The 23,951-nt window shown below is 40.6% G+C and overlaps 2 protein-coding genes across 3 annotated transcripts; one reads left to right on the top strand and one right to left on the bottom strand.

The window, feature by feature from the left end:
• Positions 1 to 1,342: 1,342 nt before the first annotated feature.
• Positions 1,343 to 8,588, top strand: foxo4 (forkhead box O4). Of its 2 annotated transcripts, none has more exons than XM_086158805.1 (4): positions 1,343 to 1,445; positions 2,853 to 3,325; positions 4,335 to 5,866; positions 5,953 to 8,588. In XM_086158805.1, the coding sequence occupies exons 1-3, from the start codon at positions 1,415 to 1,417 to the stop codon at positions 5,838 to 5,840; spliced, it is 2,010 nt and encodes a 669-aa protein (XP_086014931.1). In that variant the 5' UTR covers positions 1,343 to 1,414; the 3' UTR covers positions 5,841 to 5,866; positions 5,953 to 8,588. The 2 variants fall into 2 exon arrangements, with proteins under 2 accessions (XP_086014931.1, XP_086014930.1); XM_086158804.1 differs by having other exon boundaries at positions 1,354 to 1,445; positions 2,805 to 3,325.
• On the bottom strand, positions 5,950 to 23,203 carry sesn4 (sestrin 4). Its single transcript, XM_086158807.1, has 10 exons — positions 23,021 to 23,203; positions 16,900 to 17,097; positions 16,614 to 16,796; positions 16,226 to 16,471; positions 15,568 to 15,682; positions 15,327 to 15,451; positions 13,759 to 13,925; positions 13,524 to 13,668; positions 10,055 to 13,392; positions 5,950 to 9,293 (listed from the first exon to the last, which is right to left on the bottom strand). The coding sequence occupies exons 1-9, from the start codon at positions 23,084 to 23,086 to the stop codon at positions 13,303 to 13,305; spliced, it is 1,335 nt and encodes a 444-aa protein (XP_086014933.1). The 5' UTR covers positions 23,087 to 23,203; the 3' UTR covers positions 5,950 to 9,293; positions 10,055 to 13,302.
• Between the last annotated feature and the right edge of the window lie 748 nt (positions 23,204 to 23,951).

The following is a 23,951-nucleotide window of genomic DNA, read 5'->3' as shown; positions in this document are numbered from 1 at the left end:
TTAATGCATTCTGGAACGTTCATCCAATTCAGTCAGTCACCTCCTTAAAGTCAAAGATGTATGGGTGCAGATGGCCTGGGCTTGGAGTTTGATATATGGCAATTCCTTCAGTGAGGACTCACCTGGCATTATCCTCTGCCCACTGATGACCGGAAAGGGAAGCATGAACAGGACCCGGTAAAAAAAAGTAAATTAATTAAATTCCAATTTGTTTGGATTATTGACAACGATGGGATGTTGAGTCTCCAAAGGTTCGAGTGAATCGAGGCATTATTTTCAGTCGGCAGCAATGAAAGAGCGGTGTTGTTCAATAGTTTCCTTTATCCAATGCTACAAGGCAAGGGCCCCAACTGTAAAAGTTGAACTTTGTACTAGAATGCATGGTGATTGTGTCGGTTGCTATCACTGTAGTTACATCATTATCCCACTTTAGATCCATCAGTGTGCACGGACCTATAAAAAAAGAAAAAAAAGTAGACCGACTCATGTCTTTGGAGTGATTGTGGTGCCAAATTAAGCTGAAGTGTAATGTAACATTGGGTATTGTTAAATTCCAAGGAAGAATGGACATCGTCAATTTTATTTTACATAAATGTCTTGATACAACTTCGAATACTGGAGACTTAGGAGAGGCCCACAGTTAACCCTTGATAATTGACTAAATCTAATCATTTGTGAACAGAATCCAACCTACAGTATTTAAAGGCTTAGAGAGAGAGGAAGAAATATGTAATGTCGATAAAATTTGAAAAAATCCAAACCAGACCATTGACTTTGACCCACGTTTTCATACCTTATGTCCATGGATTAAAAAAATACTTTGCACTCATATTATGTATGTCTCATCTATGAACATACACATAAGTTCTTGTCTTTCAAGGACATAGACAAGACATAATTGCCAAAGAAGCCAGTAGGATCAGGCACCTTGATGAGGATATAACAAGCTTCATTCAAAATTTTCTTCACTCATCACATCCTAAAATGTTATCAGTCAAAACACACTCAAAATTTGTGGATCATTAAGGCGATCAAATGCAACATGAAGGGATTTTCCAATGAATTGCAACAGATAAAAAAAGGAAGGCTTTACGTTTTAAATAAAAAAAGTTGATTTGTTGTCGAGCTTTGAGGCAGTACAATTCCGTTATCCAAAATATTTCAAGCTTAATGCGCCAAGTGTAACTGAGACTTGGGACAATTTCGTAAACGATTACATAATGGACTAAGTACAAGTTGGCTCCTTGTGGTCCGGTGTTTACGCCTATGCTATCAAATGAGCGACTCTATTTCCCAGAAGTCATCATCGCGCATGCGCAGAAGGTGTTGCTTGTCAGTGGTAAACAGACGTCAGAAGGGAGTCTTCGCCTCGAGTCAAAACAAAACAAAGCCAAACAAGTCTAAAAGACGGCGAATGAGTGAATATTTGGACAAAGCGGACGACAGTAAGTTTTACCAAACTCGCCGCCCATCAAAACGAGTATCCGGAGGGAGTTATTGGAGGATTTTCACGGACTTTTCGACGTATTGTAAACTCTGGAGTAGCGGGAGCTTATCCAGCTAACGTTACGGTGGCTATCTTCGTGTTCTCAAAGTGCGACGAGTGGGAAGAGACATACCTCCACGGCAGCTCCACTCCGGCCAACTCCCTGGGATCCGTCGGCGAGTTTGTTCGCCGAGACAGCGGCGCGAAGCTCGGCCGAACTCCGGCCCTCGGTTTTGTAACCGCTTCTTCGAGCATCGTGTGCGGCGGCCGGAGTGTGGAGAAACATGGCAGATGGTGACATGCGCCTGGCCGCAATGTGGCCGACCGTGCAGACCTGAAGCGCGGACGGCTCTCTCACACCTTTCTCCCTTCGATTTTTTTTTAATTCATCCGAATATTTTTCAATTCCTTATTCTTTTGTTCACTTCTTCACTGAACCTTTCTCTCCCTCGCGCGACACTTCTTTGTTGGATTGTTTCAGCGGCTTCCACTTAGACTTAAAGAGAGACGGCCAGTATCTCATGACTTTTTTTTTCCCCAACTCTTTTGGGTAGTCTGTGAACTAAACCGGTATCCGGACCACCGAGCGCCGCGGGGCTCTACGCCCGACTCGGATCGCCCCGTACTGGTTTGTGGTCTCGGCACTTTGGAAAAAGCGAAAAACTTGAGTCGAATTTGGTCCGTTTTGGCTCGCAGGGAGCACAGACATCACGTTGTTTACAAGCGGAGACGGACAGGGGCTGTCCTGGGAATCTCCTCTGTCTTTGTAACACAGCCGGCTAATCCCTAGTTGTTGCATTCACGGCCCCAAAGTAAAACGGATGTTTAGATTGTCTTGAAAGAAAACCAAACGGTCTTGGTTGATTCACTTTTACAAAGGGAATCGTTGTCGGAGTAGTCGAACATTTTAAGACATTTGTAGCAGCAGCGATGGTTTGATGTGACATCCGTCCATGTTTCAACATTTTGTCACCCAGTTGTTGGTTGAGCTGAAACGTGTGCAGCTCCAGATGTTGTGTCACTCTAGGCAACTCTGCCACGTTTGTTTTTATTTCATTCAAACAAAGGAACTCCCCAAGCCCTCCTCCTTGCTGTATAAATCGGCAGGTTTATGATAGTTACTATTAAGGAGATTATTTGGGTTCCCTAATCTCCAATCAGAGGATTAACCGAAGCTATTGGTGTGTCCAGATTATTACGTCTCTTTTCTAGGCCTCACTGTTTACACCCCCGCAGTGTATTGTTTTTGTCTCTGGAGAGTTTTCCTTTAAAAAACAAAACTCGCCACCCGTTTTTTTTTGTTTTTTTCCCACGGTAGAAGTAAATGTTGTAAAAAGATTCCCGTCTTTTGGGGTTAATTTGGAAGTCCAGAGGATCACCATGGAGGATTCGTTGGTGCCTCCCATTGACCCAGATTTCGAGCCCCAGAGCAGACCCCGGTCTTGCACGTGGCCGCTCCCCAGGCCCGACATCTCGGCCGTCAAACCGGAGGGGGCGGATGGCACCGAGTCCGCCGCCGGGACCCCGCCCGCCGACGAGGACAAGCCCGGCGCGCAGCAAATCACGTCTGAGCCGGAGAAGGTCCCGGCGGTCGCCACCGAGGGCGGGGTCGTGGCCGCAGAGGGCGGGGCCATAGCCGGCGTGGGCGGCGCGACGCCCCGCAAGGGATCGTCTCGACGCAATGCATGGGGGAACCAGAGCTATGCAGATCTGATTAGCCAGGCCATCGAGAACTCACCTGAGAAGAGGCTGACCCTGGCGCAGATTTACGAGTGGATGGTGAAAACCGTGCCTTACTTCCGAGACAAGGGGGACAGCAACAGCTCAGCTGGCTGGAAGGTAAACAACCATTCTCACCTCTTAATAAGGATCACTGGTGAAGGGCCTGCTTTTTCAGTTGAAATATTTTAGTGTGTGTCCACTTCCAGTGTTTCAGTATTCAACCCAATCAGTCTGAACTAATAATTGGTTTTTGGAGTCAAGAATGAAAAAAAAAAAGGAATGAATCAATATGAATCAAATTGGTGTTTCAGCTCATCCACAGTTAAATATTGTCAAAGTAGAACTAACTGCACACATGATACTGTTGACAGTTGTACTGAACAACACCAAAGTACAATAAAACTAAATCACAGGGTGCTGATGTTAACATTGCTACATTTAGAATTGGCCTGATTTTGGCAAGTTAATGATTCAAATTAAACCTATCAGTGTCAGCTGTTAACAGTTTTTCAATTAAATGTTTGGCTGATATTGCCATCAAAATTTTCCCCTTGAACTGAATGTGTCCAGCTACACATTATCATACAACAAAATGATCAAATCTTTTAGTAACACCACGCGGACTGAAACTGATCTCGAGGGCAAATAGGGATTATAGCTGTACGGGTTTGACTCTTAAAAATATAAGTTGGTCAGTAACAAATGCCGAAGGTTATTTCATACATTCAGTGAGCTAAATTTTCAATATTGTAGTCTTTTCATATCGATATCTAATAATGTCATCTGTTAATATTATCTCATTTGTAGATTAGTCAGATGTACTGGGGTATCCTTACTCATTACCCTATTACAGTCTTACTAGACAAAAAATGGATTAGGTTCTGGGATAAATTTTATTAAGTAATTGCCTTAGTCTTTGTAAGTCGGGCATGTTGTTTCCAGCAAATACCAACAGAGGATCAGTTCAAACAAAATTTTGTCAAAGGAACAAACCGTACACACATGCAGCTCACGTTCCAAGACAAACTTTACCGAAGTCATTAAGAGCAACTAATTGAGGTGCAAATAAAACATTAGCCATAAACCCCATGTTAATTAGCGACACCTTTTTTTGTCTCACTTTCAGAATTCCATCCGTCACAATCTGTCTCTCCATAACAAATTCTTGAGGGTTCACAATGAGTCAACCGGGAAGAGCTCCTGGTGGATGCTCAACCCGGAAGGCGGAAAAACCGGGAAAGCGCCTCGTCGCCGAGCCGCCTCCATGGACAACAGCAGCAAACTTCTGAAGAGCCGCATGAGAGCCAAGCAGACCAAGAAGCAGGCGGGTGCGGCGGGACTCGGGGGTGCAGCCGGAGCGCTGCAGGGTGATGGTAGCGCGGGATCAGCTGGCGCAGACAGCCCTAATTCATCTCAGCAGTTTTCTAAATGGGGGGTTAACAGCAGCAGCCCCTCGTCTCGCGGCAGTCTGGATGACTCCGACATGTGGACGACCTTCCGTCCACGTACAAGTTCCAACGCCAGCACGCTGAGCGGACGTCTGTCCCCCATCGCTCCGGGTCAAGAGGACGACGATAACTTGCCTGAGGACAGCCTTCTGGGGAGATACGCTTCCAGCAGCTTGACTCCCACCCTTACTGAGACCCTCATGGAAGAGCTAGATCTCATCGATGGCCTTACTCTGATGACTGGGCAGCAAGGGGGGGCCAGTCCCAGCACAGCCCCACCAGCACCCCCGACCCCGCTGCCTTCCGCCTCCACCCTCCTGCCACGTGGTTCCGGCTTCTCCACCTTCCATCAGCTGCAACCATCCAGCCTCTCTCAGCCCCCCCCTCACACCGGGACCAAGGCCTCCGTCTCCCAGTGTGGACCCAGCAACAAAGAGCCCACGACTTTCAGCAACTCCCTCTTCAACCCCATGTCCAGTTCTGACTCTCGCGGGAGCGGCCACTACAGCAGCCACATGCCTTCCAGCCTGGAGGTGCTGCTCACCTCTGACTCCCCACCCCCAAGTGATGTCATGATGACCCAGGTAGATCCTGTTATGCCCAATCCAGGTGGGGTGGGGCTGATGGGCCTGGGGTCGTCCGTGGTGGCCGTGAGATCCAAACCCAATCAGCTTTTGCTGAATAAAGGGCTCGAGCCAAATTCTGTGGCACCGATGGCGCTGCAGGCTCAGCTGCAGCCGCAGCAGCACCATCTACACCACCAGCCACAACAGCAACAGCCACAGCAACAGCACCAGCATCCCTCTCAGCTTGGGTTGGGAATGATTCTCTCAGGTATGACTCAGGACCCACCGCAGCTCTCAGCTCTTAAAGCCCAACATGCCGCAGTGCCACCGGTGGGCTCTCACCACGGTGTTGCCTCCAATCCCAATGCAGCTCTGCAGGGAATGGCCCAGTTTGGCGCTGTGTCCTGTTTCCAGGCCAGTCAGGACCGACTGCCCACAGACTTAGACATAGAAATGTTCACCGAAAACCTGGATTGTGACGTGGACTACATCATCAACAGCGATCTCATGGATGGAGATAGCATTGATTTCAACTTTGATCCCATCTTGCCTGGAGGCCAAGGGTACGCAGGCCCGGCCACCACACAGGGCTCCTCTCACACCTGGGTGCCCAGCTAATTCCTGAGCTGAACACAGTTAGCCAGGTACACCCTCCTCCCTCTCACCGTCATTCATTGTAAAATAACCACACGTTATACCATCATCTTAATTGCATTCTTATCATCCACAGGAACTAATCTACAATCAAGATGACCTCACAAAAAGAACTGGTGCATTCCTCCTCCCTGCTGGCTGAAACATGCTCTTTTCAAATATCAATGTTTGTCTTGGACTCTTGATGACAAACCCAGACCTCATCCATGTCGTGTGCCAAGACATGCAGAGGACAGGGAGGAGATTCTGGCTACTTTGGATTGGACAACATGCCCCCCCCACACACACACACACCTCCCCAATGTTGCAAGATTTTGGCTGCCATTTCATTTATCTTTTTACCCAAGTGTATGGTTTTTAAAGATGTATGACATAATATTTAACATCAAGTGAAAAGACAAATCAACAGACACCCCCCTTTTTCAAGGGGCCGGTGTTTTAACAATGTTACACCCCGGAAAGCTTTATGGTGGATACGGTACCCGAATACTCCGGTACCTTGAGGGCTTTTGGTATTCAAGCCTCAAATGTGCGTTCTGGAGAAATGGCCAGTTTTCGATTGACCCTTGCCTCACTTCTACTGCCAGACCAAAGGCTGTTTTATCTGAATGAGGTGCACGTACCCTGCTGAATTGACCGCATGAGAATAACTGAGACTGCATTGTGCGCAGGCGGAAGATAAAGACCAGCTGGTATGCAGTTAAACTTAACGTAGAAGAAGACATCTTGCCCCGAAACCTGTATGTGGGCTATGATGTTATGTATGATTGAATTTCTCTTTCATTTGAGAAAGAAGGTCAAAGATCATCTCCCCCTCCCATGATATTTGGTGATTCACCAGTAAGTGTGTATGTAATTGCAGTTTTGCATTTTTTGACTTCAACCCTGTGTGTTTAAGTGATAGGTAGACATCAGTTTGTGGGTGTTTTTTTAACCCCTGATATGCAGTTGAACTAACAAAATGAAGAAATGTGATTATTCTTTTTTTTATTTTTATTTTTTTGAATTTATTCACAGGGCATTCAAGGGTAAATTTATTTGCCAACAAATGATTGGTTGGTTGTGAGTATTATGATGCTTTAGACAGCAGTATGCCTTCACTATCAAATGGTCTACCTGATTTATTTTTTTTCCTTGATCATGTGCATTTTCAAAGCACTTAGCATTCCTGCTACACAGGAGCCCTTTATTAGGATAATATATCCTCATTAGGTTATATCATTTCATTTAAAATAGTTAAATATCCTTTAAACATGTTAAAATCCTTTAAACATGTTGCACATGTACGTAATGACACGCTATGCAGATTTATCAAGAGAACTTATAATGAAATCTTGAATGAAATGTTAAAATCACTTCTTGAAGGGTACTGCTATTTAATGTTTCCCTGAAGTTTCCTCGGGGGGTGAGGGATGTGGACGCTTCATGTCACAGTATCCACTCACAGTAATGGTTCAGTACTAACTTGAAAGAAATTAAGTCACTGTGTGAGACGTAAAAAAAAGGAATATATTTGGTTATAGTTTTAATATACAATTTAGAGGGGGGTATAAAATGAGATATTGATTCATATGAATATATAACTAATGACAAGTGATGTTTTTGACATTTGAGGAAGAATTTTCAGATCACTTTTAATGGTAATTTTCTATACTTTTATTTTTGTAAAGTTGAAATGCATGTAGATTTTTTTACATAACCAAAGGAACACTAATATTTGCAATTGCATGGCATTTAGGGATCGCTTGTCTTGACACAAAATCTTGATGTATATAAGCTTTGCAAAAAAAAAAGCAAAAAAAGCAAAAAAAAAAAAATTATTTGACCTGAAATCTGACTTTGAAAAACAACTGAAGCAGTTTGCATCAGTACCTGGCAATCTAAACCATTACTCCCTCTCAGCTGCATTGAATGATTTTTTCTTTTGAGTTTTGCTACATTAAGTTTTAATCGAGTAAAAGCGACCTATTGTTCTGCTCGACTCCTCGCCGCTCAATTCTCATCTCAGAACGAGACTAATGGAACCCATTACCTCTCAGTTGGAATAATCACAAAATAGTTTTGCACAAATTTTGTCAAAATTGCAAAACAGTTGTTTGAAAGAAGATATTTATTTTACATATTTTCTAAAATGACAGACTGGAAACCTAACAAACGTTACCTTTAAATGTGTAATCTCAAATTTAAGCTCCCTTTTAGAGAACTGTACTTGAGGTGTGTATTTCAGCCTATCCCATGTTTTTGTTTTGACTACCATTATAAAACACTAGAGCATGATGTAACTGTAGCAGGATGAGCATTATCCTCCTCTTCCCCCTAAAAGTTTTGTTTTGTTTGTATTTAATTTCTTGTTCATAACTGTATAATAAGTTGTTGTGATCAGACATGACACCCCTGCAGTCAAACTCTTAATGATATTCATCATTTCACAGTTTCAAGCACATCAGCCTCTGACTTTGTACAAAGCACTCTTTTTTTTCCTCCACTAATGTTTTCTCCTTTTGAATGGTGCTAGATTTTATTTTTCATGTATTTTGGATTATGCCATGATGCAATAGGTTCACATCAGGGCCTTTTGAATTTTCCACATCGAGCACAAGGATCTCGGTTTGTTGTTACACTCGCAGTTAACACAAAACCAGTAGTCATTTCCCCTGTTTGTTTGTTTTTTTATATTCATAAAATCCCCAACTTAATCACTTATCTAGATTTTTAAATAAAAGCCCCACTTGTTAAAACTGCATGATAAATTTATGATATAAAATCTTAACATTTTATTTTAAAAATGCTGATATGTATAAATCCTCTCCCCGAGCCCCGTTTTTTTAACTAACAGCCAGGTGTTTGAAATGTAACATTTCATAGGAGAGGTTGCAGCCGGTGGAGGAGCGGCGAACGGTTGGTAACTTGTTGCTGCACCAGGCACGGATGCCTCTAGTTTACGGTTGCCTCCTTAAAAAGGCAGGTGTAGTGTTATTACTCCCCTTGTTTTATATATCTATATATTTTCCTCCTTGCTATCCTTTAAGTAGCAGTTAGACCCCGTATGGTTGTTTTTAAATTGCCCCATTTGATACAGTATTTTTAGTAGTCAGCAAAGGCTGTCTTTTATCCAATAGGGGTTGGGTTAACGTGGATAAATGAGTTTCGAATAAGCCAATTATGTTTATCATTTTTCTTGATCGATAGTTGCCCCATTCTTCATCTTTTTCTTTCTTTACACTCTTGTAAAGTCATCCAGAGATGATAAAACAGTTCTGAACAGCAAAAATAAATTTAATAAACTACTTAACCAATGACGTGTTGCTCTCTGGTGTAAAATGACTCACTTAAGTGCATTTGAATGTCTCTTTTCAGCAAAAAGTTTCACATCTCTGCCACTGAGGGGCGCAGCTGTCCACTTTCTACACAGCTCCCCTGTTGAATTTGAAAATGATTGAATTACAATCTATATGTGGGCTCACTTTTGAATAATCTGGAAAGAAATGCAGGTTATCAATAATGATGATATGGTCAGTATACGGCAGATACAGCAACAATTAGACAATGAAAAGCTGTGATGACAAATTCAAAGTCTATATATATCAAATAATCCAGCCTGTCAGTCGGTAGACGGCACTCAACCAGTTTCACCTCGAAGGCACTGTCTCACAACAAACCTGGACAGTCCAGATTTGTTTAATTGAATTTAATATGTTCTTAATGAAGAGGAATGAAATTGTTTAAGCTCATCCTATCAGATTTAGTTTTCAAGCAAATTAACCATTATGATTCTGTTCATGTGGAATATTTACTGTGACACTGAATCTGGGATTTTTTTTTTTAACTTCAAAAGTTGGTTACTTTTTTCCCCGTCAATGGTCTTTTATCGAGTCGGAAATTGAAAGATAGACTTAATTTACAATTAACCAGAGTAATTACTTAACAAAATTGGGGGGAAACTGTACAAAAATTATAATTAGCAATAAATAAAATTAAATTAAAAATGTGCCAAAAATCTAATTTATGGGCAAATCCACCAATAGCCTCAGAATGAGAATATTTTAATTCTAATATAAAATATATGAATAAATCAAATTCCTGCATTTATCGATGTAAAAGGTCACATTAGTGATACATTAGTGATACTGTATTTAGAGGCCCCATACAAAGAAAATATAAGAAGACTCAGTCATTACCATCAGACACTTTGAATGATGTACCAGATAGAAGCAGTGAAATGACTGGCTACAGGATGAGTAAAGTGACCTCAAGGTCATTCCCTTCGAGGACACAGGTGGACATAGAGGAGGTGAGACAAAGGACAGAAGACAGGAGTTATTTTCATATAGCATCTTTATAGAAAACATTTCTTCACATTTTCAAAAAAACTTTTTTTGTCTTTCATTTATTTCCTTTTTTTTAATGTTCATTTTTCTTTTTTTTGCTCAGTTTTATTTTTATCTGCTAAATCATAACAGTTTAACATCCATCTGTGTCAAAGGCTCTTAGCTGAGTTTCAAGGGACTTTTAAAAGGTGTTTGTTAGAAAACACAAGTACTTACAGTTTAAAATCAGAAATGGTGCCGGCCAACACCAAGTAAAACACATTTTCATTCCTGTGAGAAAAGCCACCAACTGCAGTTGTCAGGTGGGGGGTGGGGTGGTTCCCGGCTAAAACTAAAGCCAACATCCATCCTACAGTAGTCACATCCCTCCTCTTCAGGAGCACTCCAGTTGCTTAGCCTGAAGGCACCTGTGTTAACGATTTTGCATTTGTAGATATGCACTTGTTTGTTTCTACATCCTACTAAGTGCCTAAACCCTAAATAGGCTGTCACACCTCTACGTCTACCCAGGCTGCAGCACAACAAGCAGGTTTCACCCATAAACAAGACAAAACGTACTCTAGTTTACAAAAAAAAAAGTAGAAATAAAAAGACAAAAAGTGTTTCAACAACCAGTTTGCACAATGCACTGCTTTGCAAATTGTACCATGGATTTAACTTCATAATCAGCTTTGATATTATTCTCTCATACACGCACATACGCGCGCACGCATACACACACACACGCATTTTCTGACAAAACGCTTTGTGGAAAAAAAAATGAGTCTGATTTCAACTTAAACTTATGAACAGTGTAGAATCTTTCTATCAAATCAATTTGTTGCTGGACAGCTGTGAAAAGCTGAGGATTCTGAAACTTTGGTGTTTTTTTTTTCAGTCTCTGATTTGATCACTTTGAAGTGTGTCAGTATGAAAAAAGAACTATATAATAGTCTTGTGACTGGCTCAGCTTATTTCTTTACTGCACAAAACAGCACACTGACCTCTTCAGCTTGATTTTCTCTTTATAATTTGCTAACTGACTGAAATAAATCTTGCATATTAGAGCCCGACCGATGCTTGAATACTTGGGGCCAATCATCAAATCAGCCAGAGAAGAAAAAAAAAAAAATATATATATATATATATATACGTGGACCTGTCTGAGAGTGCTGTATTTTTTACTTATTTATGTACCCTCTTTCCATGGAATTGTCTAATCTAAATATTACACACAGCTACAATAATCTCACCAACTACACAAGAATAACCAAACTATGGTGCAGTAGAAAATTTAAATATTCATTTAAAAACACATATCTCTAAGTTGTACTTAATTACACAAGTCTACATGTACAGATTAACATATACCAAACCACCAATGTGTTTGAGATTGATCGGAACCACCAGTTCAATGGACTGAGTGCCAAACAGACATGCTATATTTCTTTTAAAAATCAAACATGTAATCTTTAACATGAAAAGACTGCTGATGTGACCAAATAAGTCATCCGTTAACTGCTACTGAGCAGAAGCTGCAAACACCACTGCAGGAAAACTCAATATGTCTTTTGTAAATAAACAATTGAAAATATTTTGTTTGGAGTGAATATACTGTATATCATATTACTATTAACTGCACTCCCACTGAACGACATAATGATGCATTTTGAGCCTTCACTTGGCTGATCAAGAAGGATGGCTAAAATTGCAGAATAAGCACTTGGATGGGAAGGTAAAACAGGACGTTTATTAACCTTCCTGTACCACATCTCACAACTGGCTAGCATCATGCGGGCCCAACATTCAGCAGACTCAACCAACCACTGCGCAGACTATTTGCGTTTCATAAACCAGTTGGCTTCTTCACTCTGCTAATCATCGGCTTGGCTGAAGCAGCAATGAGAATACTGTAAACAAGCCAGAGTGCACTCTGCTTGACCAATCAAGTTTCTTGGTACCATGGCATGTATTCTGACCTACAGTCTGTTGAATAAATCTTTCCACTAATGTGCCGATCTAAAAAAAATACATAAATAAATTCAAGAAAAAAATAATCGGTCGGGCTCTATTACAGATCTCACTCATCTTTTGAATCCGAATCGGTGTTTCAGCTGTGAATATAAACAAAGGGTAGATTTTTTTTATTTTTTATTAATCCCTTGCAGGAAATGATTTCTCTGCATTTAAGCCATCAAGGATGAACTATGAGCAGTTGGCAGCCACTTAGTGGTGCCAGAGGAGCGGTCAGGAGTTCAGCGTCTTGCTCAACAACACTTCGACAGGCTTGGGAGAACATGCCAATTGAACCAGGAATGTTCAGTTCCAAGGATGACCAATGTAACTCTCTGAGTTCATATCACACCGCCCTCAGCTGAAATATTTTGTAACTTTGCTCATAAATCTGGGGTTGAAAGCTAGAGAAAATCTGAAATGTCAAGAACAAACCGTTTAAACAGTCCAGTGGAGAAAAGGCGCAAGACACGCGGTTTCACCACTTTTACTAATGAGCATACTTGTATTATAAATATATAAAGTTTTTAAAAAGTGCTTATTAAAAGAAACTATAGTGATGTGATTACTTCCAGCAGTGTCACCTATGTTTGTTCTTGACCAGCATTAATACAAAATGTTCTGGTGATCAAAACTGTCATCTTTCAATGGCGCCAACACTGACTAGGATTGTCCCAAAAAACAAAGTCCCTGGTCTCCCAATAACATTCATTTCTCTTGTACAAAAAGATATTTTTGGGAAAGCATGATGAATATAAAAGAACTGCTGGAACTGAAAAAGATGACATGCTGCTGTAAAGAAACAGCTGCAACCAAGACTTCGTTGAAATTAATAACTCAAGCAATAATTGCACATAACCTTGGAGATTAGTGATGTCCAACATGAAGACACCAGGACAGGAGACTTTGCTGACTGGATGGAGGAGGGGTGGCACACTGTGGCATAAATACATTTAATCTGAGAAAAAAAGACCACATTCATGAGACAGAGCTCTTCAACCATGGCGCTCTTTGCCCAAGTCAGTGTCTATTGCTGATGTCCGTCCTCCTGTCTTTGCCTCTCTTGGTACTGATGAAGACGTTCAGCCTCGTACCTCTCCCAGCACTTAGGCAATCATATATTGAGTGATGGCTCTCAGAGCATATAGAAGCTCAGCCTGCAGCCGTGCCTCCATGATGAGCAAATTCACATGTATCTGAGGAGGGGAAAATATGACCAAGGTCGAAGGGTTAACACAGGCTCACACTTACTCGATAAAAATATTGAACACATACAACAAAATGTGTGTCAACTGTGAAAAGTCTTTGCAGTCGAGGGTCCTCTCACCCGTTCTGACGGTTTAAGCGGAGCCCAGCTAAGTGGACACGCAGGAGTCTTCGTGGTGTCCGGAAAACAAGCAACGGCCTTTATATATAGCTTCAAATCTCTCTCCAGCAACTGGTTCACTTCTCCATAATCATAATCGTCATACCTGAGACAGCAAACACACAATTGGTCACTAGATGTGAGGAGACGTAATTTCATTAATTGACAAAATCAATGGCATTAAATGAAGTCTCACCGTATTCCTAACACACAATGGATGTAGTTCCAGATGGCCCTTTTCAGGTCAGGGCTGTGCAATGATGGGAGTGTGGTCACACTGCGAAATCTGTCATCGAGCAGGTGTCCAATTTCAGAGTACAACCTGTTTACTAAGGAAAAGCCGTGGTCCTCCCATGAGTAGTCCTGCAGAATGAATATAACAAGTTAACCTTTGAGGATTCACCTTAAAATACTTTTTTCTCTAGCCTTGTTGAGACCTAGTTTCAAGTATCCGGAGTTCTCTCATCATAAAGTGATCGCTTAATGACAACCAACACATTCTTGTACACCTAGACCTGAAAATATTGCAGAACAGTGTGCATTGCCCTCTGTGTGTGACAAAATTTTCCCATTTGCTCAGTAGAATAAAAATTTTAAAAAGCCTATAAAGACCCCATCTGGTCTCTCTTTTCTTAAAAGTACCTCTCCTTTTTCATATCAGGCATAATGTCTTAGTGGCCTCATATCAACCTAGAAGAGGGGGGACATGGTAAAAATCTAAATAACACAAATAAATAGATGTCTTGTTTGTCAAAATCCGCTGTAAAAATGAACATGATTTGGGGCTGTGTTTGTGTTTTGCATGAAATGGAGAATAACACCAGCTTTGTGACTTACAAAACCCCAATTTTAATACCCTGGGCGGCCTTGAAAATGTTGCAAGGAAATGTGTAAAATTGAATGATATTCATTCAAATACAGTTACCACTTTCCACTGTTTATAATGTATTTTCATATTAATCTGGTGACTAGTGGGAAATAAATTACACGCTTGGCTTAAATTACATTCTTCAGTTAAAACTGCTGCTGGTAAAACGACGCTTTCTGCTTTTACAAAAAATAAATAATGTAGGTCTTTGTGTGCAGGAAGAGTTGAGATAAAATAAAACGCAGATGAATTCCAAAAGAACGTGAGATAAGGTCATAATAGCATGAGATTTTTGACACCGTATGATGGCACACACCGCAAAGGAGTTATCGTGACTTACAACCGATAAAGAAAATGGAGATGAAGGCTTTTTTTAATTAAACAACTGCTGTATGTGGCCTTACATACTTTGGATCCCTGTGAACATATGTCATGTTCATGTCCGGTCTGAACTCAGCCAAAGATAACAAGACAAGTAAAGTGAGCTGTAACGTGCACCATAAATTTGGCCTACAGTCAACATAGAATGAGGTCAAACTCCAAACTGGAGCCGAAACATTTACTTAAATAGTAGTCAACAAAAAAAAAAAATATTGTTTTGGGTTCATCAGGAAATGATAAAGAGAATTTTAATTTTTAATATTTTGATTTTTGATAAATAGTAAATTTGAATAAAAAAAATCATCATCGCAGTCTCATAAAACATTTCATTCTATTAAGGAATACACATGACGAGAAACTCTATTGCTATTAATAATTGATTTAATCAAATAAACAAATGTATGTGAAATGTGATATAAAATAGGATTTTTCACATTTTTAAGAAATATGCTAACCCACTGGAAATAAATATTTCTAATGGGGGTAGCCAAAAAGATCTAAAAAGTTCACTCTACCTGGACTCTAAATACTTGGAAGTGGTCCTCATCCCTGCGGGCAAACTCCTGATAACAGAAGTCGGGGTCAGTGATGAAGCGCAAAGGGTCTGCAAAGCATATAATCTCCTCCTCTTCTTCCGTATCTAAAAGGAAGGTGATGGATGCAAAGGAAGGACAGAGTCTATCAGTGAGGGGTTGAAGAATTGTGCCTGTACACTCATGACCCGAGTTTGTGCCTGGCCACATCCAACTAGTTTACCTGCTTGCTGGAGTGTGTTGGTCTGCAGCAGGCGCTCTTCTCTCTTCTCTCGCTCCTCCTGGGATTTTTGAATCCTCTCCTTCAAACACACTGTGTCACAACTGGAGTCCAGAGACTGTACAACACCAGACAAAGTTCAGATTAGTTCAGTACATTAAGTAGCTTTTAAGGAATGGATGCCACTGCCTGCTTCTGTGGCAGAATAATCTCCTCAGGCAGCGATCATGAGTAAATAGATGAACATTTGTATGTCCAAGTCACATTATTATAATTTTTTTAAACAAAGAACTCTCTATAATTTCAATTTTAGCTGTGTGAAATAAATCCTTTGACTGAATCCCAAATTTTATGCAATAAATCCTAGTTAAATTCTATCTGTTCTGTAAGAGCATGTCCTATAATGTAAACATGAATTCTCCTTAAAAATATTTTTCTTCATTGAGACATTCAAAGAAACTCTTAAATACAGTGCCATAATGCTGAAATGATAAGACAATTAACAGGGTGGTTCAAGTATTGACTCAAATATTGTAATATCCTTTTGACTACAAACAAAATGTTAAACATGTACACACACAACCATAAACAATAGTAAATATGAATAAATATTTAGTTCTTCTTTTAAGACATAATATTTAAATCAAGAGTCAGCTGTTACCCGCCGTCGTGTTTTGTGCTCAGAGGTAGTGGCAAGCGACTGAGGCACATTGGTGTTGCCGTTAGCAGCATCAAAGGGGCAAAAGGTCGGTGGTGTACCATTAGGAGATTTGGTGAGAGGGGTAAAGTCTGATTCAGCATTGGAGCCAAACACAAAGCTGCAGAGGGAATGGCAGTGGGCCAGAATCACCACAGCCTGCACCAGCTCAGCCAGTGACCAACCCTGCTCGCCTGACTTTAGCAGTGTCTGAAGGGAACGAGAGGAAGAGGAAAGGATCGAACCAATCAAATCGACAAATTTACATCAGTATAAAAGGATCCCAAAATTATCATGGTCTGCTACGATTTCTATCAATGTTGTGGTCCAATTTTGCTGTTCTTGGATGTACCTGGATGTGTGAGCAGGCAGTGAGCCAGGGTTGGTGGGCCAGCACCTTATTGATGTGGTCAAGGAGGCGAAGACGAGGGGGTGCTGCCTCCAAACCCTGCAACCACAGAGGGTCTCCCCCCACCCTCAGAAACTGGGCAGAGTGTAAATACACCAGGTAGTTGCAGTGATGTCTTGCGGCGGCCTGGAAAGAAAAAGGTGAGAAGACAGATTCAAGCAAATGACAGACTCGAAGAAGGGCTGGATTCTGGATTCTGCCTGCGTCCATCGAGGCAGCCGTAACTGACCATGATGGCGATGTAATGGCGGTGTGGCAACGGCAGGGGACCATCCATGTGCAGGATGTAGTGCTGTGTCCGCAGGAAGCTCTCCAAGTACTGAGGGTGAGAGGCCATCTGTTGGGAGACAGCGTCCACACTCCCCCTGCTGACCAGAGCCTTCATGAACAGTAGCGACACTCGTTCTTTGTCACTGTTCACCATTGCCTACACAAGGATAGAAAAGCAGGGAGAAGGTTTATAACACTAAAACTGTTATCTGTTTATAATTATGTTGTTAAACACATTTGCAAATACACCGAGAAAGCTGGCAAAGGAGCTCAAACTTCCAATTGAAAAAAGGTTTTTTTTAATTTAGGTAAAAGAACTTAAGGAGATGTGGCATGTTAAAGTACTTAATGCATTGTGTTGAAAAGCAAAGAAAAAAATATGAACGTCATCTTAAAAATGTCAATGGACTAAAAGTGACAGCTATGACTACTGAATGACGCGGGTTTTGCATCAATGCATGACTTCATTATGTTTTACCTTTTTAAGCTATATTCAAAATCAGTCAAATTAACAATGCTGAGGAAGAGTTTGAATTTATTTAGTATCTAAAGGAGACTGGCTAAAGATTAGATTTATGGTCAGTGTCCATGTGAAGACAGTTTATGCCTGAGCTTTGAACTGGAGTCATGTTCCACGCTTTAAATCATCAGAGCAGCAGCAGTCCTAAAAAACAGCAGTGTTGATGCTTTGATACCAGTGCCAGAGGCAAGTGACAACTTTCCTTAATCCTTGCTGATTGTTTTTTTTTTCCCCAAATAAAACAAAAGCAAATTGATACCCTAAGGTATGTTGACAGCAGCAGGATGTGATACTTGAACAAAATTTAGATTCAGACAAAATATGGTACAACCAAATGGGAACACATTTGAGCTTCTGTCACAATCAAAAGCCCGATGTATGATTTAACTCATAGTCAACGCTCCAATCTGTTGTTTGAAATTGGCCCAGAAGTTAGAAGCTCAAACAAAGAAATCAAAGTGAAAATTGGCTTGGGGAGGCCCAAGGAGGAAAGTTCCCCCAGCAGCCAAGAAATGGATGCAACCAAACACACAAAAATAGGATCACCTGGGCTAAAGAGCCTGAAGCCAAGAGAAACAGACCCATGTAGAGAGAGGAGCAGGCCTGCCCTCATAGGCAAAGCAATTTAATACCACTCTTAACATCACACAATTGCCTCTAGGAAAAAGTATTTGGGACATCTAGACTGCATGGGAAACCCACACAGATCAAAATCAAACAGTTGACTGCAGTTTGAATTGTGAAAACACTGGCAAGATGATTCCTTTGGTCAGCATGGTAGATTTGTGGTTAGGACTGCTCCCTCACAGCAGCAGCACATTGAAAAAGTCCAGGGATTTAAATATGGGCTGTCCCTGGCTCAAACTAACATGTTCTTCACATGTCTGTGGGTTTCTGCTGTGTGCCACTTATTCCTCCCACTATTCAAAAGGTATGTGTGTTCGGAGTAAACATTTCAATCGGTGGCTCTGAATAAGCCGAGGGTATAAACGAACAAGAACATAAATTGCTTGCTCGGATTCTTATTGGTCTGTCAAATTTAAACAAAAAAAGTCTAAGTTGTAGCATCTGATTGAGCTGAATTAATCTGAAATGAGGGGTCTTTTTATTTCATTCAAACCCCATACAGCTCTTTGGCATGCAGCACCATGTTATCTGCTTGGTAGCTCCGTGATGTGGTATTTCACTTCTCCCTGCAGTGAATGAAGTTTTCCTTTGGATCCCGAAAGAGGCTCCACCTCTTGACCTAAATAAGAGTCCACACTAAAATCTTGAGAATAACACAGTAAACAAATTGCAAATTGATCTCCATCTGATACGTCCCATTATGTCCCATTATCAAACATTTATTCTTAACAAATGCATTTGGAAAAAAAAAATCACTAGTGTAATGAGTAAAGAGAACTGTAATTAGTAATACACAGGCCCTCCGAACCTACTCTTTTCTGTCCATGTAAATGTGAACTGGTGAGGAGACGATATTGGACACAGGTGCCTGCCAACCAAACTCCAAGAGACATGAGTGTCTCTTAAACAACAGAGCTCCTGATTAGTATTCCCTGTTGCAGAATGTAGGTCGCACCATCAAGTAGGGCCTAGATTGTTCAATGACAGGAAGAAGACATTTACGCTAACTAGTATTGCAGGGACCATCACCATATCAGGCAGTGCTACATGATAAGCTGGTGCTGCCATGAATTATACTGTCCATTTATTTTGACGGATCAATCACAAGACAGGTGGGCTATACAACTTGACAATCCAACAGATTGATTGCAAAAAAAGCAAAATAATAACTTTTAATCCTTTACAATATTGACATGGTTCTGGCTTTTAACAGCTCGAAGTTAGACTTATTGCACTAAGTATGTGTTGATACTAATGACAGATTAATGATTAATGAGTAGACACAATGGTAATTTTTCCATTTCAACATGAAGGAAAAAAATCTTTGGTTACATAATTCTTCTTATTTTAGAGGCCTTATCAAAAGGTGAAGGCTGAAATGACAATGGGCATCATACAAATGCTGCCTACTTCCTTCATCTTCCTCATCAAACATCATCATTTAATAACATTAAACCAATCTATAACAGTGGTAGAGTAACTCACAACAGCAGGGATTCTGCCAGTAAGCCTTGTTATTTTTCTACTTTAAAATCAAGTAAGGAAAACATGTACTGTGACAGTCACAATGCGTTGCTTATGAAAAGTGGCTGTAGGCGAATACTATGCAAACAAATACATATGATGATTCATCTATACAACATATCTGTAATACATAAAGGACCCTTACTGTATAAACAATATAAACTGAATCAAAGAAATCTGTAAAACTACTAAAAAATTGAATTGTCTGCTTTAGACACTTCACTCATTCTGTGATTGATAAGAAGAGAAATATGAAGAGACAATAATAATTCTTGAACAGATTAAAAAAAAGGGATTTACGATCAGTGTCATCTCAAATACGATGAGAACATCGATGGTTAATTTCATAAAAATGCTAGGGCAAATATGACGGAGGAAGTCCATTTGAAACAGGAACTACAGTTGATGTGAGTCTTCACATTGCAGGAAATGAAACAACCTACAGCTTTAACTGATGTCACCCAAACTAGATCAAAAACAAAACTCAACTAAATCCAATAGTAACTGGCTGTGTTATTTTTTTTGGAAACTTCCAAACACGTATGACTTTTGTGTGTATGTTTTGAAGGGTCAATCAGAAAATAAAACCAATATAAATAAATGATAAAACTGATTTTTCTTTTCCTAGCGGACTATTTATTGAGCATTACCACATATAATCTTTGTATAGACAGAAATTATGAATAAATTTGGTCAATATAAAATGAGAGAGGTGGTAAGGCAATACAAAATGAGAGTGGTTGTAGGGCAGCGGTTGTTCATTAAACTTAATCTAGAAAAATATACACAATCATCTGTTGCCTGAAAATAAATAAAAAAGCTGCATACAGCAGCACTTTGGATAAGGCGATACACTCCTTATTGTTCACCCACAAGAAAAAAAGCTCCCACATGCAATGGGGGGATCTTGTAACAGCCATGTGTGGGTGGTTCAAAAGAGTGCATCATCACTTGGATGACTATACACCATTGCAAAGCAGATTCTGTTTTACCCTGAACAAAGATCTCGATAGTCTAATATAGAAAAGGCATGTGAAGGTTTTGTCCACACAAACCTAATAATTATGCTTTAACTACAGCCAGAAGCATCTAATTTTGAGACAGATATTTTTTGGTCAAAAACAAGCTTCAGGGTGACAATGGCAAGTAGGACATGTTGATAAGTGAGCAATTCAAATCATAGGATGTATTCAGTCTTGTGGCCTGGCTTTCTAAAAGATTAAAAACAACAGCTAAGAACAGGGTCGGCGTAGAATAAAAAATGCACCAGTGTAAATCATTTGACATTCAAAAAAAAATGTAGACCGAGGATAGGTCATTTGTTTATTGATCAGAGCAGCGCACTGGGCAGGAATGAGATTAAAAACAAGAGTCACGTCACTGAGGGGAGGAAAGGTAAACTAAGACAAAGACAAGCTTTGATAGCAGGCTCATAAAACAGCAGCAGTGTATGAACAGGAATAAGAAGGCCACAGGACAAAGATGACACAAAAAGAAGGTAGAAAATGCCGGTTGTCCTCTCAGGGTCGATGTCTCGGCACAAAATGACAAGTGTGTGTTTATGGAGTGTGTCTGTGTGTTTGTGTGGTGGTGTTGGTTGGAGGGCGGCAGAAGGGAGGGGGGCTGCAGATACAGGAGAAGGACATTCAATCTGCATTCCGATTGAGCCTCGAAGGGGTCCATCCTAATCAAAGACCCCCCCCATCCCACCCCCCGCCCCAGTTCATCACCGGAAGCTGAACAGCCGGGGCGATTTTGGCTCTGCAACCTTAACTCAGGGAGTAGCACAAAACAAACAGCTGCAGCCTGAAAAGTGGGTAGGACAGCTCATATAACGCAACCAAGACAGACAAAATTCAGTGGCGCATGATGAAAAAATAAATAAAAAAGAAAAGCAAGCCCACATATAGCAGATGACTGATAGAAAAGGCTAGAAATATATGTAGCAGGTATACCTCTTTACATTCATAACCAAGCAAAAGTGGGTACGTCATCATACACAAGAATACTGAATATAGAATTCAGGGGTATAAGGGCTTTAAGTAGCTGTTTGAACGTAGTTATTTTCTTATTGTATGCAATAAATTTTACATGTTGAAGTATTCACAGTTGTTGCATACAGAGGAATGAGAAATATATTGCGAGAAGATGGAGACAAACCCCTGGAGTGTGCCACTGCAAAGTAACTACTGCAGCCCTTGAAATTAAAAAATGGTTGGGTTTAATCCATTGTTATTCACATTCCTCCCTGTTTTGCTCCATTTCAGGACTGTATTCTGCACCAAACATTTCTTACTGGGGCAGCGCTTGAGACAGCGCCCCCCTTCAGTTGCAAAATGAAAAGCAGCGACGGAGCAGAAAAACAACTTTGATTGGCAGTCCACTTCAGCCAGCAATAACAGCACAATAAAAGTCGCCGACATGGTGCATGGCAGCAAGCCATCATCTCCAAGCGTCTTGGAGTAAATGTAATGCTTTCCAACCTTTCTTCAATGTCTTATTAACTTATAATAGTAAAATCACTTGCAACTAACTGACACTTTTACCCCAAAATCTTCAAATGACGTCATCTCTACATAGCCACAGTCATTAAGGGGTACAATGTTGCAAAAATCGGCATAAACGCCCCAAAAAAATCGATTAAATGTTAATATTGTCGTCACTTAAATCATCACCCCATGTTATGCTGTTCAGCTATGGCAAACAGAAGCTCCGTCCTGATTATTCTCTGAGTGCAATAATCGATGTTCAGCTCACAAAGTACCAAAAAGACAACAAAAAAGAGAAAGGGTTCGCATGAAAGCTGCCGTCAACATTTACCTCAATTCGTAGGGTTGTTTTATAAAATGAAGTCTTGCTACCCGCATCACGTACCACTGGCGAAAACTATAAATTCTAAGTTGCATGACTAAAATGGAACCAAACAGGACTATATAGAGTCATGAATATATTGCCCTTTAATGCGTTAATGAAAAGGGAAAGCTCGCGTACTCTTAAACCGTTAGGGTAGTAAGCTGCTCGAAGTTTGTTACTGCTATATTGCTGTATATATATTATATATGTACATATACATATGTGTGTGTGTGTGTGCAGATATTTTCTTGTTAGCTTCGGCCGCTATACTGGTAACAGAACAACACCGTTAGATGAAAGTTAAGACCTTCAAACCCACACTCGTTTAAAAGAGTACCAGATATTAAACCGACATATTACCATATGCTCAAACGAAACAGCAACAACTTTAAATGGTGGCAGTTGACAGATTTTCGAGGAGAAAAAAAATAAAATTGAGTTCAGAAATGAATGAACGGGTTCCTGGCTATCTGCTAGCCGCTATCGTTTTGTTAGAACTAACTTCGCTAGCTTAACTATGTTAAAACATCTCCTCGTAATGTCATCTTCAACCTACCTGTTTCTGGACTCGCTGGCACTGGGTTCTTAGGGGGTACTCCATTTTTTTCGTACAGATGATCATTTTCTAAACACTGTTCTACTGCATGGATGCGGCTCTATCTTTTCTTGTTTTTTTCCAGACTAGCTAACAAAGGCAAGTGAGCCCTGCCAGAGTAGCCTGAAGACCACTGACTGCGAGGAAAGGAAACCTTCCCGGAGCTGAGCTGACAGCTCCAGTAACAGTGCAACCAATCAGCGTTTGGGGGCGTGGTCTGCTAGCGGAGCGCTGCTGCCCAATGCTAATGAACATCCGCAAACAACAGTGCTGGGAACAAAACACCTCAAGATTGATAACACACGGGGCTCGAATACTAACAAGTGACGGGACGTTTTCTTTGACTCAGCATTCGTTTGTGAAAGATACTTTATTTTTTTTATACATGCAAAGTTTACTCGACATGCTACCAGTGTGTATATGAAGTTTCTAAGTCGTCATGGTCAATTGTTGTCAAATCGAATGGTAGCATCTGGACTTGACCTCTCACCCGAGAGTTCAAGCTGAAGCTTCTTAGTTTGCTATATTACCAGACATGTCTGTCAACATCTAATGTACTCATATATTCTAATTGCAATATTTCAGATGAAGGTTAGAAATCCTGATGACTTCTTGCAGGTCCGAGTGACAGACTTGATCAACAGAGCATTTGAGAAATAAACATTAAAAAAATGTACCTGCTTCCAGATGCTCTTTTCAAAGGTACTGTCTGATTTTCTCTCGCTTTCAAAACACAAAACCTTTTTTTTAAAAAACAATGCCCAAAATGACCGTAGTGCTCATAAAAAAAGGGGCCTTAAACGTTTAAAACTGCAATTTCCTTCGGGATTAATAAAGTTGTTCTTATTCTTATTCTTATGATAAGTAAATGTGACACAATCATATGATCCAC

The sequence above is a fragment of the Fistularia commersonii genome, chromosome 13 (genome assembly GCF_037954325.1).
Source record: "Fistularia commersonii isolate RoL2024-O1a breed Wild chromosome 13, RoL_Fcom_v1.0, whole genome shotgun sequence".
NCBI lineage: Eukaryota > Metazoa > Chordata > Actinopteri > Syngnathiformes > Fistulariidae > Fistularia > Fistularia commersonii.
Note: the sequence above shows the minus strand (reverse complement) of the source record. Positions and strands in the feature narration are given on the sequence as shown.

What these genes read in the sequence shown, in the direction of transcription:
- foxo4 (XM_086158804.1), top strand. Translation starts at nt 1,415, where the DNA reads ATGAGTGAATATTTGGACAAAGCGGACGACA. An exon ending in TTTGGACAAAGCGGACGACA is followed by an intron (nt 1,446 to 2,804) that starts GTAAGTTTTACC and finishes TTCCCACGGTAG; the next exon opens with AAGTAAATGTTGTAAAAAGA. An exon ending in ACAGCTCAGCTGGCTGGAAG is followed by an intron (nt 3,326 to 4,334) that starts GTAAACAACCAT and finishes TCTCACTTTCAG; the next exon opens with AATTCCATCCGTCACAATCT.
- sesn4 (XM_086158807.1), bottom strand. Translation starts at nt 23,086, where the DNA reads ATGATCATCTGTACGAAAAAAATGGAGTACCCCCTAAGAACCCAGTGC. An exon ending in GCCAGCGAGTCCAGAAACAG is followed by an intron (nt 17,098 to 23,020) that starts GTAGGTTGAAGA and finishes ATCCTTGTGTAG; the next exon opens with GCAATGGTGAACAGTGACAA. An exon ending in TCCAAGTATTTAGAGTCCAG is followed by an intron (nt 13,926 to 15,326) that starts GTAGAGTGAACT and finishes TTCATTCTGCAG; the next exon opens with GACTACTCATGGGAGGACCA.